This window comes from Limulus polyphemus, unplaced genomic scaffold (genome assembly GCF_000517525.1).
Source record: "Limulus polyphemus unplaced genomic scaffold, Limulus_polyphemus-2.1.2 Scaffold2847, whole genome shotgun sequence".
In the NCBI taxonomy this organism is placed as follows: domain Eukaryota; kingdom Metazoa; phylum Arthropoda; class Merostomata; order Xiphosura; family Limulidae; genus Limulus; species Limulus polyphemus.
In genome coordinates, this window is record NW_013668457.1 from 37,403 (window position 1) to 57,783 (window position 20,381).

At 31.0% G+C, this 20,381-nt stretch overlaps 1 protein-coding gene across 3 annotated transcripts in view; it reads right to left on the minus strand.

The window, feature by feature from the left end:
- The window catches only part of LOC106468044, a 50,806-nt gene extending 32,318 nt beyond the window's left edge, over positions 1–18,488 (minus strand). The window contains exons 1-4 of one of the 3 annotated variants that reach the window (XM_022396350.1): positions 18,059–18,143; positions 14,087–14,196; positions 8,886–9,228; positions 3,815–3,929 (exon numbers count right to left, since the gene is read on the minus strand). In XM_022396350.1, the coding sequence (XP_022252058.1) occupies positions 3,815–3,929; positions 8,886–8,952 (182 nt within the window). In that variant the 5' untranslated portion in view covers positions 8,953–9,228; positions 14,087–14,196; positions 18,059–18,143. Of the gene's footprint in view, positions 1–3,814; positions 3,930–8,885; positions 9,229–14,086; positions 14,197–18,058; positions 18,155–18,370 lie in introns of those variants that run through there. The other 2 variants (XM_022396349.1, XM_022396351.1) reach the window with 2 other exon arrangements.
- Positions 18,489–20,381: the final 1,893 nt, after the last annotated feature.

Consider the following 20,381-nt stretch of genomic DNA (forward strand, 5'->3'; position numbering starts at 1 on the left):
ACTAATTTATGGAACCCAACCATACTTGATTTATAATAATCCTTTGTAATTTAAGATAATGAATAAAACAAAGTAAGTTTTTATGTTTTTATATGCATTTTGAAAAAAAATAATAATAAATTACCATATCAATACCACAGAATTCCACTATAATTTATCAGGACTAGTAACTAAGCTGTATTTGGTCTAAAAAAATATTATATTTCAAATTCAATTATCTCTTACCTTTCAGCTTCAATTCTACCATGAAAAGGAAGGTTTTCCCACATAAACACTTCACAAAGGCTGAGAAAACCACATGGGGGACATTCTGAGCTTTTGATTGGGTATAAACACATCATACAATGAAGTAAGTATTTCCAAAAATGGAAGAGGTGGGTGGGGCCACCTTTGTTGGTTCACTAAATAAAAATATCTGTAAATATAATAGCTAGGAGGTTCTTATTTTATATTCTAGCTTGTCAATGTCAGTAATTTGAGTTCCTAATTCGTAGGAAACTATAGACTTTGTATTTGGAAATCACAAACATCTAATTTGAACCAAAGCTTTTTCAACATACCATGTGACACAAAAACCGATATTTAGAAATTTTGTTTTAATATTTACTTTTAAATTAAGAAATTAACTAATGTATAATACGAAAGTTCCAATTATGATCTACAATTTGATACCAAACTTATCACATATGTCAGAGTTTTAAGTATTTATGAGTGGGTGTTAAGGATTCTTCTACAATAGGTGTCTGACTTATTGGCAATAAATTGAAACAACAAATGGATAGCATGCACTCCACTTGTTTTATAATAATATATTTAAAACAAGATAAACATATGTATAAAAATTCCTTACACTATGGAGATCACAGTTGTATCTTAAACACTATACAGTTATCTTCTTCATGTCAATAGTCCACTTAGGCTAATTCAATTGCTTTAGAATCCAGTTGACAAGCCAAACTATTTTTCTCTACTTTTATCACAATAGTATCAGTGAATAAATCACTTGCATTGCCTTGTAGGTTACAACAGTTGTATCTAGAACTTCCAATAATTGTCTTCTTTCCATCATAGTCCACACATGGGGGTTCAATTAGTTTAGAGCACCCTTTGACAAGACAAATTATTCTCCTTATCTCTATCAAACTGTTAATCTCACTTTAACATATCAACCATTAAGGCTATTCACTCCCAAAATGGCTAACTTGTTTTCTAACTTTTCTCTGACTGAACTTTTCTTTCACTTGACTTTACTTTTTCTCTGCTCCTGCTTGTTTGGTTACTGCTATTTATATGCTTATCACTGAGGCCTCTAAAAAATTTCTAAAGCCTCGACATCAGTGAATTGCAAACACAACGTATGACCCTTTCCAAGTTATTTAACCAAACTTGTCATAACTATCATGTTTAAAATTATTGCTTTTAACTCTGTTGTTATGAAAAATACTACGCAATCATGAAATATTAATTCACAAAATAAATTAAATAATAATGCCTACACTAAACAGTCTTGTATACCCAACAGCATACATTAATAAAATAGTAGTTTAATAAAACTTTGAATATAAGTCTACAAATGTGATGGCATGTCCTCTGACCCCTACCTGTAGCAAAAGGGTTAAGATAGTGACATGACAGATGAGAAATTTTTCAAGTTTCCTTCACAATACTTTATTTTTTTTAACTGGAAAAAAACATTATTGGGTTATTTCACATAAAAGCAAGCACAAGTGACACAGATGGATGGTAAATATTTAGTTCTTGTCATGGTATTTTATAAAACTTCATGTTTTGAAGCTAGGTTACCACCTTTATTCTTACACATGATAAAGTTGTGGCAAGCATGCCATTCACTCTCAAGACTATCATTTTACACAATTTTTTATATTAATATGCATTTTATTTTTATCAATACAGAAATTGTAAAGTATATCAAATGGTACCTGGTAAATATCATAATGTGGCAGTGTGCCATTGAAAAATATGTGTAGAGATCTACAGATAACTAATTTATGGAACCCAACCATACTTGATTTTATAAATAATCCTTTGTAATTTAAGATAATGAAATTGACCTGTTTATTAATCTCACAGGTAACTATATCCTGTATGTAATGTTTTTATGTCTTAAATTAAAAACATACTATGTATCTTTAATTAAACTAATATCAACAAAAGTTCACAAGCCTAACCTAAATGTCCCTTCTTTAAAAGTCTTACAACCTTTTAACCATAAATTGCTAATGTATATTCATTTTTCCCTCTTTAGTTCAAGAACAGAGTGAAGCAATACACTTCAAAGTATTCAAATATACTAAATGAAACTAAGTTGCTAAATGCTCTTCATTTGCTAATCACTATAATCATACTAGTATATTATGAAAGGAATAAGGTATTCTGGAATAAAATTAACTTCTTAAATAAAATTTAGACATAATCAAAAACATTATAGCTCAAAGTAGTTTAGAGACTAGTTTTGTTTTTCACTCTTAAACTATACGTGAAGTCTAAAGCTTACTGTCTGTTTTGTTGTTAAGCACAAAACAACACAATGGGCTATGTTGTGCCTACCACAGGTATCAAAACCAGTTTTTGAGCATTATAAGCCATCAGACATACTGTTGAGCCACTGGGGAGAAACCTATACAGCACAACTTTGCTTGACGAGAAACAAGTTATTAAAATGATATTAAAAAATAAAAAGAATGTGCATCTGAGACAGAAACTACATACAAACTTTGTTCAAAAAAATTTATCACCCTGAATTCTTATATAAGGGCTTTTGATATCTGTTCATAACTTATTAGTGTATTATACAAAATTAGTAAACACTTTTTATCATCAATACAAGATGAAAGAAATGTTTAAAATCTACGAAGTAGTATTAAACCCGCTTCCAGCTTTTAAATCCACAAGACTACGTTAGAAACAAGAACTTTAGGAAATCTTTTCTCAAATTTACTGAGAACCAACTAAATTATAATAGCATGACCGTTATGTTGCAAAAAAAAATCATTTAGGGAAATACTTTTTGAATGTGTTGTTTCAGAATTTCTTGCAATACTACACAAGTGCCATCCACAATAGTTATCTCCAGCTGTGAATTGATATATTAGAGGGCAGACAGCTAATCAACAGCACTTATTGCCAACACTTCTGCTACTCTAGTCTGATAGTGTGATTTGATCGTCATCACAAAAGTGTGAGGCATGTTTCTGTGGCAATGGGTTACAAAAACCATGGTTCCTCATATTTGTAATCCAGGCACACTAACCAGTACGCCCCAATTTATTTGTGCCACCCTAAAATTACAATTACTTCGAAAAGGCTAATAAATATTTATTTGCTTATCAACTTCCTACCTTAGTTTAATCAATCATGGCATGTTTTACAACATTAATACTGAATTACAAAAATATATATAATGTTTGGCTTAGAACAATAATAATAATCTTAACAACTTAGTTCTAAAATGCTTTTAGCTAGAAAGGCCAAAAATGTAACTTGTTTTATTTTTATTTTGATATTACAACTGTTTCAAACTTTTGTTGGGTTTAAACATCATAACTAAGATAAAAGTATTATACTTATTTAATTGATTCAGAGCTCAGAATATATTAAAACCAGTTAAGTATTTTCTGGATATGTTTTAGATACCAAAGTATGCAGAACTAGTTAAGTACTATACTATTGTAAAATCTAGCTATTTACTTTGATTAAACAACTAGAACAATCATAGGATTCAGTGCTAAAATGAAGACATAAAAGATACAAACTAATAAACAACAAAGTCATCAATATTCATGCCTTCACTTACCTAATTTGAGCAATATTTTCATCAGTCACTCTGCATACTAAATTCAGATCTTCATTTACTCTCTTTGTAATGCTGTCTTCTTCAGGAGATATGGTAACAACAATATTATTTTCACCTATTGAAATATAAAAGTAAATAATAATAATAATACAAATAACCAAAAATAGATTTCTTTTAGCTCACATATTTCTCAATGACTGATTAGCCGTTAATCAGGAAACCCACATAATACTTAAGTAGTTTGTCAGAAGTTCTTACATCTTAGCAAGGAAATGAAATACATCTTAATTTTTCCTATCTAAGAGTTTGTTTTTTTAGTAAATGAAGGCCATTACTTTTTGTTACAGACAAGAGGAGGTTTCTTAGGTATTACCTAAATAAACTACTTCATAGTCAACACATGCAAAATAATAGTTTATTGAATCTGAAGCTGACTGAAAATGAAACCTCACTTTACTCAAAGGAGAAAATCTTGGTAAAAGTTAATTCCAGTTTATAGTATATATGGGTGAAAAAATTCTACCATAACAAAAGCATCAGCATGTATATAAAACACTTACCTTAAAAAGTTTACTTTCTGGCAACCAAATTATAAGAATTTGGTTTTCACAAAGATGTATTACCTCCTTTTACTGACACACTTGTATATAAATAACTCTCAGTATTAGGTATATTTTTAGATACATACAGAAATATTCAATTCCATATAATTACTTATGTCATGTTTATTACTTGCCACATCAAAAGACTATTAGATTATCAGAAGTATTAGGTTAAATAATTGCATACACGAATATTTACAAATCAATATGCAACAATAACATTTTTAAAACCATAAAACTAATTAATTTGTTGCAAACATACTTCTAAGAATATTTACTTAAAAACACTTACCATCACACTTTCAAGTCTCAAACAAAGGTTTTATATTGTGTTCCCCATATGTGTCCATAGCAGTGAGAGTTAAATATATAGACTAACTGATTAACAAAGCATTTAAACTACATGTTGCTCTCCAAAATCTCATACAAGATTTAATAATGTTCGTACAAATTGAAATAATGAAAAAAATTACTCCAGTATAGAATAAACTAAAGCTAATGAGTTGAAATGTCATCTAAATCACCAAGGCCAATTATTTCACTCATATTCCATTTAAAAATAAATAAGTAACTTAAAAATATAGTAAACAAAGTGAATGTTCCACTGGCAAATTAAATGGAAAAATATGTAGTCATTAGAATTACATGTATGAACTTACATTTATCTCACTGCAATCAATCAATATATATATATATATATATATAAAGAGAGAGATAGAGAACTTATGTACTTTTTTGCAAGTTGTAAAGGTATTAAATAATAAAACATTTTAAGATGTATATATAAATACACATGAATATTAATAACAAGTTATAAAGGTATTAAATAATAAAACATTTTAAGATGTATATACAAATACACATGAATATTAATTACAAGTTATAAAGGTATTAAATAATAAAATATTTTAAGATGTATATACAAATACACATGAATAATAATTACAAGTTATAAAGGTATTAAATAATAAAACATTTTAAGATGTATATACAAATACACATGAATATTAATTACAAGTTATAAAGTTACAAAATATACAAGTGATGAAAAGATAAATAATTGCCAAGCTCTATAACTTATTTCAATTATTTTTTTGCCCATACAGTTATCTATATTTCCTTCTTTTTACAAGCCCAAACAGACTATGGTCTCATTGGACAAATCACTAATTAATCCTCATTTGGAGTACTGTATGTAGTTTGATTCCTTTGTCTTGGGAAGAACATTACGTTTTAGCAAAGTTTATAGGAGGGTTACTAGGATGAATCTGGGGATGAAAATGCATTCCCATAATAAGGACAGTTGAAATCTCTTAACTTCTCTTTAAAGAAAAAAAAAGACTCAGGGATAACCTAATTGAAGTATTCAAAATTATCAAATATATTGATAAGATCAATTGCATCTGACTCTCATGTTGAATTCTAAGGGCAGAAAGAGGAGGCCATAAATGTGAGACTTGAAAAGGTCAGGCAACTTCAGTTGAGGTAGTTTTATTTCTTCAATAAGGTTTTATTATTTTCATTTGACAAAAAACTAATAGAAAACATTTCCAAAATATCAAGATTGGAAAATAATGAAGTAAAAAAAACAATATCTCATTGATTTCGAGCAAGGTTTTAACTTTCTATACTTTGTTTTGCCCCTAATTTCATTATTTTGAACTCTGATAACACAAATTTACAGGTTTTAGGTCAAAAATAAAGTTGAATTCCTGTAACCTGAAGCATACATACAAATAAGGTACATTCTACTGGGAAAATGCACCTGTATCCCACAATATGCTAAGCAGGCTCAATAGAAACAATTTTCATAAACCAAACATTTCCTTAGAACTTATAGACAGTACTTGACACAGATTTCAATTAGCTCAAAATGTAAAATGTAAATCTTATTTTGAAAGAATATCGGTCAACTGGATGAAAATAATTTTGCTAAATGACAGGGTCACTGATTGGTACTGCAAACAAAATCAGATCAATAACCAATTATGGCCTTTGGACAATGAATATAAATATATTACTACTGATGATTAATTGAATATAGACACAGAAGACCACTCGTTTTAGACGTTGTTTTTTTTTAACAAAAAGGTAAAATAATTAGTTATTTTTCATTTCATTGAAATGTTCTCACATAGCATTATGTAAAACAGTAATGCTTACGATATTAATTAAAGTTATCATTTACCATTACTGCTACATGCATGTACAGCAAGAAATATTACAGGATAAGCCACACAATAAACATATCAAGGCATCCTACTGAAAAATAATATATATACAGTTGATGTTAATACATATACATCTACCTGCATCAAGAAACTATTATAATAAAAAACTTCAGACACACAAAAAATGTTTAAACATTATTAATTATTAGGTACACAATGCCTTATACCAATAAATCTTGAGCTGAAGATAGGTGGTTTGTACGACATTACTTCACAATAAGACTAATAACACAATGATTGAAAACAATTTTAAACCAGTCTGCTTTTAATAATGTTACCTTGAGCTGAAACTTCGTGTATGAAGCATGACTGTAGTAGTGTATATTCTAACTTATAATGTCAAGGTTAATAAGTTACACTAAGCCTACTGAAAATGTAAATTTCAGAGCATCACTTACTTATTATTGATTTTTCATGAATTTTTAAACCAGTTATTGTTTTAATTATATCGGTTTTACAAAAGTTTTGTAATTAATGACAGTATTAATTATAAGACACAAATGGAACAGGTCAAGAATGTGCCATTCAACCATAAAGTTTTGTTGATCAAATAAATGACCAAATTTTTCAAATATATATATTTATATATATCACTATTTAACCTTAAAATCATAAGACAATCACACAAAAATCACAATGTTTTGGTGGCAACTCTGAAAATCTGCTAGACATATTTCTCATATAAAACTTTATAGTTTATAGTTCAATCTACTGCTTCGAAAAACACAATAAAACTCCCAAAATGTTTTTGGTGTTGATGAAAAGTCTTCTCAAACAAGGCTACTATTCTGTTCAGGTCCACTCCATTTTAATCTTTAGTAGACACAACAATAAATGTCCTTAATCTATTTCTTATGACTTTCATTGGTTAAGGTCCGATCAATCACACTTAAGTACGTCAATCCTTGAATGATCTAAGCCAATGAAAAGTGGTTATAATGAGAACAACAGAGTTTTTTATTCTTAATATTTCTTCTGCTTCACAGGTTTTTTTGTCCTCTTCTGACTGGATTCTAATGTTCTGAATAACCTTTCTGATTACTTTAACATGAACCCCATCGTCACTGTATCTACTATGTTTGAACTTCACGCAAACGTCAGATCTTCCAACCTTGCACTTAAGATTAGTATAAACATTACTTTTTGACATTCTTACATTATATATTTAAAGAACATTTAAGTGAAAGTAAAGAAGAATGTATAACAGCACCGACTAGTTTAGTTCTGAAAAAAGGTCTTCTACAGGTAAATTAATTTGTAAAAAGCAACGGATTTAACCAAAACTGACACAAATGGGGAATAATTCATTTTCAAATGAATATTTTTCTGAAAGATGAGAGCCAATGAACAGAAAAGTTGTATTGTTTAAAAATTCTAATACTGTATTCTCCTTGGAAAGAAAATTTGAATGCTTTTCATCAGCAGCTGAATAATGTGATACCCAAAACAACCACTAATTGTTGTATGATTCACTCCTGATTTTAGGGTTAAAGTTTCTTTAAATAAACAACATTCATACATATACTTTTTCAGTTATAATTTGATAAAAGTGTAGGTAAGGCAGAAAATGGTCATTTATGCTTAAGGGCATTAGTAACAGTAACTGCAGAAATACATATAAACCAGAAAGAATTTTAAGTTGACTACGTTTCCTCTTTGAAAGGTATAACACAAACTGCTAAACACAAATATGAAATAATACAAGACTCAACAAAATCCCAATATTCAGAGGTGATAAAAGTTGAGAATAAACAGTGTTTATAATGTTTCTACAAAGTGGTTAAATCATACAAGCTATGCTACACATCATTATTCCTTTAACAGAGAACTGTCGTGCTTAAAAGTTTTACAACTAGGCATCATATTATGGCTCTAGAAAATAGATTTAAGCTTAAAATCTTACTGTAATGCTTTTTGAACACATTTCTTGAAGTTGAAAGTGACACACAGGATCAGAAAACATCTGCCTTCTTCAAAGATGTTTCTGGGTCATTAACTATACAAAGTTCAGATTTTACTGTACAGAAAGTGTTTGAATATTTTAAAGAAAATGTCAAATGTGTCAATTCACATTTTGACTGGGAAAAAGTATTTATAAACGTAAGAAAACCTAAAATCACAGCTATTGATCACACATGTATGGTCATTAATAACACACTCAAAACATGCGACTTTTAAAGGGTTAAAAATTAGTTACACATTCTTATCACAATTTTTTTAACAAGTAACTCAACTTACCACCAAAGCTAGTTCCAAAAGTGCCAAACATCAGGGTGAAACCAAAGACATTCAGAAAAGACTTCATTTTTCAGCACTGTAATGGTTTTCTCATTATCACACTTTTTAAAACTTCATCAATTAAAAAAAAAAGGCCGCTATTTAACTAACAAAAGGTAATTATGAAGTTTTCTAATTACATACAAAGTGGAAATTAGATGCATATAGTTATTATCGTGGACCAATTTCTCACAAACTTCCTGTGAATTTTCTGAAGGCATCCACTCAAACACATTCAAAGACTCAGGGCTGTCCTTTGGTTGGAAATGTATATACAAAAAAAATGTCTTGTTGCATAGGTGATCTGTAAGTAAAGAAAGTTTCATAATATATTTTACACGTATTTATTGGATAGCATATATACTTAACTGACTCGCTAACAAATCATTCTGTTTCTTCATACTGTAACAATTTCAGAAACACAAAACTGGTTCCATATTTTTTGGTAAACCTAAATCAATTTTAAACGTACTGAAATCCTCATCAGCAAATGCGTCACGACTTATCTTACACCATTAAGATTAAAAGAATCTTACTTTCAAGTGCTCAAATTTAACCGAGCAGAAAAATAGTAGTTTAAAATGGCATCATTCTACACAAATTTATTTCTTCAGTTACTATACTTATTGCATATCTTTACAAGATACACATTTATTAAAACTAAATTATCTCACACTTGCACTTTTACCATGACTACTGTATGGCATTTGTAGTAAGGAGGATGTAATGTTTTTTTCCATGCCTTTAAATAAAAAGTAATTTTTTCTAATTGTTGTTTTTCATAGTTTACTAAGTAGACACAGTGAGACACTCAAGCAAGTTACTAACTTTACCTTTCCCGATTAGTGTGCTGGAACCGTGTGATAACTTTGGTTCATTTACCTGGTTTTCTGACAGGAATAATGAAAGCATTTAATTAAGCAGAGCTATTCTTGTCTATAGCAAATCAAATAATAGTAGCTACACCTTCCGCTAGACAGTTGGGGGTAGTCACCCACTTAAGTCTGCACCTTCCGCTAGACAGTTGAGATAACATGCACTAATCATGATCTTTTATACATCAAAAAGCCGAGGCTTACTGATACATTTATGCCAGTGTTTGGGCTGAGAGATCAGATTTTTGAGTACTCTTCATATTATATAGATGGGATTTGTGTTTAATTTTAAGCAAGAGTTAGTAAAGCTCTTGCAGTGAATTTTTGTGTAACAGGTATTATTATTTTTTGTTTCTTACAATGACAGCTTATAAACCTTTTGTATAGTATAGAAATTGCTTATGTGCTATTTTCACTTTCACTTAGAGTGAGCACTCAAGATTCTGGAGTGTGCTTCAATGTTTCAGTTACATTTAGAATGAGCACCCATAAGATTCTAGAGTGTGCTTCAATGTTTCGGTTACATTTAGAGTGAGCACCCATAAGATTCTAGAGTGTGCTTCAATTTTTCAGTTACATTTAGAGTGAGCACCCATAAAATTATAGTGTGTGCTTCAATATTTCGGTTACATTTAGAGTGAGCACCCATAAGACTCTGGAGTGTGCTTCAATGTTTCAGTTACATTTAGAGTGAGCACCCATAAAATTATAGTGTGCTTCAATGTTTCGGTTACATTTAAAGTGAGCACCCATAAGACTAGTGTGTGCTTCAATGTTTCAGTTACATTTAGAGTGAGCACCCATAAGACTAGTGTGTGCTTCAATGTTTCAGTTACATTTAGAGTGAGCACCCATAAGACTAGTGTGTGCTTCAATGTTTCAGTTACATTTAGAGTGAGCACCCATAAGACTCTAGTGTGTGCTTCAATGTTTCAGTTACATTTAGAGTGAGCACCCATAAGACTAGAGTGTGCTTCAATGTTTCGGTTACATTTAGAGTGAGCACCCATAAGACTAGAGTGTGCTTCAATGTTTCGGTTACATTTAGAGTGAGCACCCATAAGACTAGAGTGTGCTTCAATGTTTCGGTTACATTTAGAGTGAGCACCCATAAGACTAGAGTGTGCTTCAATGTTTTGGTTACATTTAGAGTGAGCACCCATAAGACTAGTGTGTGCTTCAATGTTTCAGTTACATTTAGAGTGAGCACCCATAAGACTAGTGTGTACTTCAATGTTTCAGTTTCATCTACTCTAAGTGAACAAAGACAGAGTTTATTCCTGGTAATCATGAAGTAACGTGTAGCAGCTGCTCCATGCATAGATTTTAAAGCATTTGGATGCTTCACAATGAATTCCAAACAGAACCTTAGATGTTTACCAATATTTGGATACTGTCTTATAGTTTTGTTTAATTTATGGGGAAGGGGATGCATGTACTACTAAAAGTGGGTTTTATTAGTCTCCATTAGTAACTCTTACTGATAACACTTTTTTCCTAAAATACACACAATCATTTGCAATAGTGTGTTATAATTTATTGTAAATTGTGAATTGTTACTAAATATCTTTTATATGTATATTTGTTTCTTGTCTCTTTCCTCACAATGCATCAGTTACCAAAAGAAGTATATCCCAAAGCTTGAGATCCAAGAATCTCCTGTTATTAGCAGGCCTAACTTTCTGTTCTGCAGTTAATCTATGAGATAGCACATATTTCATACAGTTGTTTCCCAAATACATAAAAAAATCCATTATTGTTATCTAGAACATCTCAAAAATGTTATATTTCTCTTGTATAAATAATAAGAAGAAGAAATCAAATGTCAGGTTAAATATTTACCAATTACTGACTACTATAATTCATTTATATGTTATATAAGCTAATAGTGATGGTTATTCTTTCCCTTATTAGAGTAAAAACAACTGATTAGCCGTTATAGGTATGTTCAGGTTTGACAAACATTAATTCAAGTGTTTCTAATATGTTCATTAAAAGTCACTAAAGGCCCTTTTCTATGATCATCAAAATAATAATCAAATGTTGACCACTGTAACTACACTTATAAAAGTTTATGAACAATTGTTGTTGTCCCGATTTCATAAAGCAAACCATATTTTAAAAAAGCAATGTCATAGGACATATATCTTTTAATAACATGATAAAAAAACTAAAAATAAAATAGCAAGAAATGATAATTTATCCAACCCATTCCTCTTTTATGTATAAAAACATAACGACTTTGGTAAGAGCAGACATTCTATTTGTTAAGAAGCTAAATGATATCTGATCCTTTGTAGGTACTAACAAACACTAATCATGAATTATAAATTATCAGCACACATCGAGCAAGCTATTCCACAAATTATATTCTATCAAACCCTTAACTATTTTCAACAACTCTAACAAATTAGTGAAATTAAGCTTTTCTAAAACCATTTGTTAAATTCCAATTTCAGAGATCTTCTCATTTATCACTAAAAATTATGTACTAAATCTGTATGTAAGATAAATGATATATCTGTATCTTAGAGCCATAGTATTCATGTCAATATTCAGTCCACAACAGTACGTATATTGAATTACATGTACTTACTTATACTTTTCTTTCAGAATGTACTGGATAAATTTGGTAATATCTCAGAAAGTTAAATGTACTGGGAAAAACACAACTAATTGTACTCCTTTACTGTATATGCTTTTTCTATCTAGTGCAAATGAAAGACATTATAACTGGTGTTCAAAATAGGTACCAAAATAATAATCACAGTGTTCATAAACTTGCTTTCATCTCTACTCACTAATGTTCTAACAATGTGTACAACTTCGGTCTCCTCATCTAAGAAAGGACACTGTCTTACTGGAAAGTGTTCAGAGGAGGGCTACTAGGATGATTCCAAGGAAGGGTTATCTTGTAGAAATACATTAAGATAACCGAGTTATTTCTTTCACAGAAACAAAATATATGAAGATAACAGAATGAGAGGACACAAACTTAAGATTTGGAAAAGACGGGTTAAGCTCCAGTTATGGCATATCATTTTTTATAACAGGATGACTGATTACAGAAGGAGTTGCCATTGTCAGTAGTGGAGGTCAGCAGTCTACAGGAGTTTAATCATTTAATGCCCAGATAGTTGTAGCCTTCCTCAAAGGTAAAATTTGACCACTGAATTAAAAGCATACAGAAAATAAATTTGGTGTCATTTTCCACACATTAAAAAAAAATACTTAAGAGTTCAAATTTATTCAACAGAAGTTTTGTTAATTTATTTCTATACATACAAATAAAAAATAAAATGCAAATTCTGATTTTGGGCTAATTTCAGTTCTCTCTTAATGAAATTATTAGAGTTCCTAAATATTTTCTGAGCATAATGACACTTATTGCTCCATAAGAGGAACTTCATATTTTTTGTTTGCTGTAACCCTAAACTGATTTAAAATGCGGGTAGGTAGGTAGGTAAACTTTTTTTTTCAAGTTACTTGACAAATTTTTTTGGAAATACCACTAATTCTGTGATTACCTAAAACATGATGTGATAAACCATGATTAAAATTACTTTAAAATTTATTCTATATAAAGAGAATTAGATAAATTTCAAATTATTTTGCAACATACACTTGCTGGTTGATATCGACTTTAATCATTGAAATTGAATTGACTGTTACCGACAATTTTACAGTTTGTTTTCCTTTTCATCTCATTCACCAAGTAAATCTACAACTACTTCCTTTCATGTGGATAAGTTTCCAATCAGAATTAACTTGTTTTTTATCCTAATCCTCAATCCATGAGAACAGTTTTTGGAGACAAATATACTGAACAGACTTAAGTTTGCCATGTGGTTGATGTATGCTCATCAGTAGTAAATTCGCCCCTGCTAGGTTAGGTATTTATTAGTTCAGTGTGAAGAGTCCTGGGCACGAAATAAGTCATGTTGTCAAACCTGAATGCATTGCCCGATCAACATTGAACTCATCTAACATAGTTGGCCAGCTTTACAATTTTGATCACTGTATTATGGTTACAGTATTTTTGATCAGTATTTCATGTAGTCTGCAATGATGTGGGAGGCCATTACCTGATCAATTGACAGTCAGTATATTGGCAAAAATTGGTGAAAATAAAAATTTCCAAGGTCAAAACACCAAACAAATCTCTCAGTCGCCCCCAATTTCAGAAGGTCAGTCAAGGTACAGCGAACAGAAATACAAGAGTAATTTTATCAATTTTCAGCTAATCACTGTTTCTCAACCACAGTTGTTATGCTGTGATATACTTACCAATATTTCAGCTCCCAGATGCTATAGGCTACTTATCTAAACATCTCATCCCGATGCTATAGACTACTTATCTAAACATCTCATGACAGTTCTTCTTTTTTCCATTTGAACTGTAAAAGCAATAAAGCTTCCAGTTCAGTCATAATTTGCTTAGAGGTGAGAACAAATTTATAAAAGATTAGCTCGCTAATATGTCTTTAAAAGATTCCTGAACAAATTTGCTACAATTAATTATTTTCTTAAGCTTGCAAAAAACTTGCTTTATCATTTTATATTTCATCTGAATTATGATAGAAAAAGTGTTATGTGGAACAAGATGGGGTAGGCTTAGTTAAATCATTTTACACTTGACTGTATCAAGTTTTGTGTCTACGACATGGCCACTGTCCATATAAGCTGTCCCTCAGACTAAACTATACTTTTAAAAACAATACTGAAAGCCAGCCCTTATCATTTAAATATTTTATGACCTTTCTCTTAAACTCCCCTATGTGTACTGCATCCACCACATCCGAAGGCAATTTATTTCAAAGACCAATCACACTGTTAGAAAATGACTCTGCCAAAATGTGTGTGCATCTCCTAGTTTTACCATTCTCACCTTTAAATATAAAAAAAGATTATGCACCAAAACTATCAATTCCCTTAAAATCTTAAACACCTAAATCAGATCCCCTCTAACTCTTCTTTTTGAAGCAAAACAATTTCAGATATTTTAACCTGTGCAAATAAAAACTTGGAAAAGTACTACATTTCTGAAACCTTAATCTTCATGTAAAGTTTCTCATAACTTTCACCAGTTTTATCTGGTAGTTTATAACAAACTCCAACTAAAAAAGCAAAAGACTTCTTCCCTTATATCCACTAAAAGAAAGTCAAATACATTCAATATCCTTGCTATTCTCTTTGATATCCTCAACTTCAACAGGATGAAACTGACATTTTACATATAACAAACACTCCCCCCCACTTTTTTGGTACTCTTATCCCTATTATATAACCTATAAATCTATATTTAAACGAAATTTGTCATCACAATTGTCTACATTTAACAAATTTCAAGTTATTTTCATTAAATCAAAATCCTCTGCTCCACTTAGTGTTCTAAGGTCAAACATTTTATTTCTTATACATGTGGCATTACATTGTATTGATTTGGCCTACACCCTTAAAACTACTACTGCATGTTGTTCCTACACTGTACCTTTCCCTATATCTTATTTTTTCTGCATTTAGTTCATCCTGGCCCTCACTGACTAAATGTTTAAGTGAGCAAATGAAAGCATCAAAGAGAAATGTAAAAGAAATATATAAATGAATACAAAACCTCTTGACTAACAATACAAACAACAGCATTGCTTTACTTATAATTCTGACATGATAAAAAAAGTTATATGCTACATAATGCAAACACAGTAAAACAAGGATGCATTGTTTTTCAAATCAAAACAGTGATCAAATTTAGTTTTATAAAATGGATAATTTATATTGGTCTTAAAGAAATGTAGAACAAGAGAAAATTAGTAATTAATATCTACAGCAAAATTAGGTGCTTTTAACTATTTCTTAAAAAAATATAGAGTGTGATAAAAAAAAATTAATTATTAAAATTACAGCAAAAGTAAACATTATTAATTATTTATTAAAAAATACTACAATGAAATCTTTTCAAAATTTCAAAGCTAAAAATTCATACAAATATTACATATAAAAAAACAAGATATTTTATCTGCTAAAACTACATAACTGTAGAAAGTAATTTTGAAGTAGTCCCTTTCTTTTCCATACAATTTGACAAACCATACAACAGGTGTGTCAAATCAACACACACAGATCTCAATAAATTAAGAAAGGAGTCAACATTTTCCTGAAAAATAAAAGATGGATTTGATTTTTTTTACTTTTTCTCAAGAGTAAGTACAAAAGGGTAGCCAGGAAAGACCAAATGGTGCCTTGTTTTCTGTAGGTTGTGTACCTCAACATTCTCAATACATTATACAACCTGAAGTTTACAAATTTAATATTTTCAGTGTAACTGACTAATTTACTAAATATTCCTCTATAAACGTTGTTAACTTATGTAAGTAAAAGACTAAGAACCAACCCCAAGGCACTCCACTAGTAACAAAGATCCAGATCACTATATTCCATTAATGACTTTTTACAACCACTTTACAGTTTAATTAACTAGTTCCTAACCCTATTGAAGTGATTTTCTTGGCTAACCCTCTGTTTGGCACCTTATCAAAAGCTTTTGGAAAACCTATGTACACCAAGTCTACATTCAGACATAAAGTAACACACTAAAAAAAAATTACAAAAGCAATATTTTCATTTAGGGAATTTATACTGGCTTTCTTTTATATTGTAGACTCCTAAAATTTTAAAGGGACAAAAAAGAGCTTATTAGACCATCAAGGATGTCCCTTCCAGCCCCCAACTATAACAACCCCTTATTACTCATGTATTCATCCAATCTTTTCTTGAACTCAGTTAAATTTTCTGCCTCCACCACCCTTGAAGGCAGCTCATTCCAAAAGCCAATCACCCTGTTTGAAAAGTAATACTGTAGTACTGTCTAAACTGCAGACAACTCCTACACTGAAAAAATTTTAATTTATGACCCCTTGTCCTATTGTTTTCACTACTAAACACAAAAAAGTTTGATGGATCTATATTATTAATACCCTTAATAATCTTAAACACTTCAATCAAATCCCCTCTGATCCTTCTCCTCTCCAGAGAAAACAAGTTTAGATATTTTAGTCTCTCCTGATAGGACAATCCCACCATCCCAGGTATCATCCTAGTGGCTCTTTGAACCTTCTCCAACAATTCAATGTCCTTCTTGAGGAAGGGAGCCCAAACCTGTACACAGTATTCTAAATGAGGTCTTACAAGTGATCTATAACTGTGCTTCAGTAACTAATTTTTCAAAACTTTTATCTCTCTCTCTCTTTCTCTCATTTTTTCCTACTACAGAAATAAAACTAATTAGTCTAAAAATTTCAGGGCAACTCTTAACCACCCTTCACAAAAATAGGAGTAACATCAGCATCTCTCCAATACTCAGGCATTGATCATTGTCTTTTGACTTCTCAAAAATGAGAGAGAGGTTCACACATTTGATCTTCAACCTCTTTTAAAGCAGTGGGGAAAACACTTGCTGGTCTTAGTATGCTTTATTTTTATTCAAAATTTTTTCACAACTACCAAGGAATTAATATTTACATGATTCAGTTTAATTCCAAAATTTTCCACAGAATGCTTTGGGTCCAGAATATTGCTAATAATGAATGATATTTCCTCTTGTTAAAACAAGAAAGATAAAAAGAAAAAAAAGATGTAGAAACTCAGCCATCTCATACAAGTCATTCTTCACATAAGCCCCCCCCCCCACACACACACAGACAATTTGTAAGTTGAATATTTACGAATCATTGGTGAAAAGGTACATCGATAAAAGTTGGTTTTAATGGTATATTTTAATATAACATTTGGAGTATAACTAAATTTCTAATGACAAAATATTTAATTTGTTAGTTTTAATTCTGTTCTTTGAAACTGCTTAAACTTAAACCTAGGTTATAATCCTATACTGTATACGATATTTAATAATTAATATAGCTTGAGTCATTAAAAACAGTTTGAATGGAATTTGGAAGCAAATTAATAACTTAATAAGTGTGACAAAAATCAATATACACACCATAATTCGACTTTTTTTATCAGATAAAACTTACATTTGTGAATTTACAACTTAATTTCTGTCACTGTTAATATTAATTATTATTATGGTTAACCGTTAACCCTAGTGTAACGCTGCTCATATTATTACCAATATTTCTACTGCGGAAACGAATGTGTAACACTTCATAATTAATTCAACCCACTCTTTCATATATATATGATAAGTTCCTAATTTATGCTAACAATAACAGACTAAAGTCTTGCAAAGATATATTTTCTTACCACAAGTTGCACAAAACAAAACGCCTCCAAACATACAAAATTCCGAATGCGTCAGCTTTTAACTAAAATAGTAACTCGCTAGACGGCTTTAATAAATCGTAACGCCAGGTTTAGAGGTTAGTTATAAACTTGTTTGATATACTCAACCCACGAAATCTCTAATCTCGCTACCATACCCTCCCTTTACACACACACACAAATTACTAGAAAAATTTACATTTAAAGTGCACAATATTAATATTACTATCAGCAATAAAGATATATTTAAATCCCAATTACTGACAAGATGGTAAACCTCATGTTACCGATTACCTGTAATTGTGGTGGAAGAAGAAGATATAAAAGTTTGTATGTTGCTAAGCGCAAAGCTACAAAAATAAGCTAACTTTGATGTTCCCACCGCAAGTATCAAAATCCAAATTGTGCTGTCACAGGCCCTCATACTTACCACTGAGACACTAGGGGGCCAAAGATATAATAGGAAATCGTTATTAAAATCAAGATGAAATCGTAATAATTATATCGTTGTAAACTATATTTTAATTTAGATACTTCTTTGCTAGAGAAAGCATGCGATTACATCCTGTGAAACAATATCTAGAATATTCATGAAGATTAACAATCTACATGTTTCGTGTAGTAAGTGGAAAATTAGTGATGTTGTAAAATTTACAGATGGAGGTAGTGTTTAAATCAACTAATGAGTCAGTATGAGTGAGTGATCCAGTTCAGTGTCCGTTAGTGACTTAGACAGTGAGAGTTATTGAATCTATTTAGCTATTGTGAGTTAGCATGTTTATTATCAATAGCTTATCGAGGAAATTCTTCAAATAAGTTCATAAGTAAGCTAAGCTTATTTTAGTTTTTAAGTTTCTGTTGAAACGTTATTTGTGAAGTTGTGTCTACAAATTGATGTAGCTGTAGCAAATGTTACAGAAGAAATACTGTCAGAATATCTAAAACTCTAGATAATTCTCTCTTCTTGTCAAAAGTCCACACAGGCTGATTCGATTACTTTAGAATCCAATTGACAAAACGAAATATTTTTCTCTACTCTGTTTCTTACTGCACATTCTGCGATAGATTCACTTATATTATTCCGTGGGTTACCACAGTTGTATCTCGAGCTTTAAATAATTGTCTCCTTTTCGTCAAAGTCCACACAGACGGGTTTAGTTACTTTAGAACACCCTTTGACAAGACAAATTATTCTCTTTGGCTCTGTTAAACTGTGAAACTCACCTTAAGATATCACCAGTTAAGGCTAATTAGTCACACAATGGCTAACTTCACGTTTTATTTTATTTTTTCAACTTAACTTCACTTGCGCTCGTTTAATCACGTATATACACACACACACATAGATAAATTAATTAACTGAGGCCTCGAACTTTCTATAAACTACGCGACGCTATAATGGAACAATACTCCCTTAAGGTAACAAGAAAAATACCGAAAATTCGAGTATCGTGATGTCAACAATATTACTAAAACCTAGTACAACAATCTAACTGCATACACAACGTACGACTCGCACAGAGTTACATAACGAAATTTATCACTACTAAGGCTTTTAAAACAATCAACCTTAAACACTCCCGTCATGAAACTAAACAATCATTAAATATTAAATCACTAAATAAACTAAACAATAACTATTAAGCCAAACAGTCTTGTACACTGAGTGGTCACAAGTAAATAGACACCTAATTTTTCGTCATTTAACTGATTTATGCTAACTAATTTGTGTTCATAGATCACTATATAAATGAAAATGGTCCGCACACTAATTATCTTGTGTTACAACATGCCTAGAACTCAAGGTTCTCTCGAATTGTCAGATTTTGTTAGAGGAAGGACAGTTGGTCAAGCAGATGGTGGTAGAATAAGTCAGCAGCAAATTTTGCAGAATTTGGGAATCCTGCTCTCGACAGTCAACAGAACCATCGTGCAGTTCAGGAAACACGGCAAGGAAACAACTCAGCAGCATTCGGGTCATCCTGGTCCATCAGAGAGGACAAAAAGGGCTGTCAAGAGGAGCATCGAAATGGATCCCAGATTAACGACTGCAGAAGTGGCCAAAGTTGGTGGGATGAGCCCAAAATCTGTTCAACGGATTCTCCACAGATTGGGTTATCGTTGCAGAGCAGCTAGACGGAAGCCCTTATTAAGCCCTGCCAATATAGTCAGACGAAAGAAGTGGGCAAGTGATATGATGACCAAGCCTCCGGACTTTTGGAAGACCGTATTGTTCTCAGACGAATCAAAATTTTTGCTCAATTTTCGGACAATGGAAGGATATGGGCCTGAAGAATGCCTCACT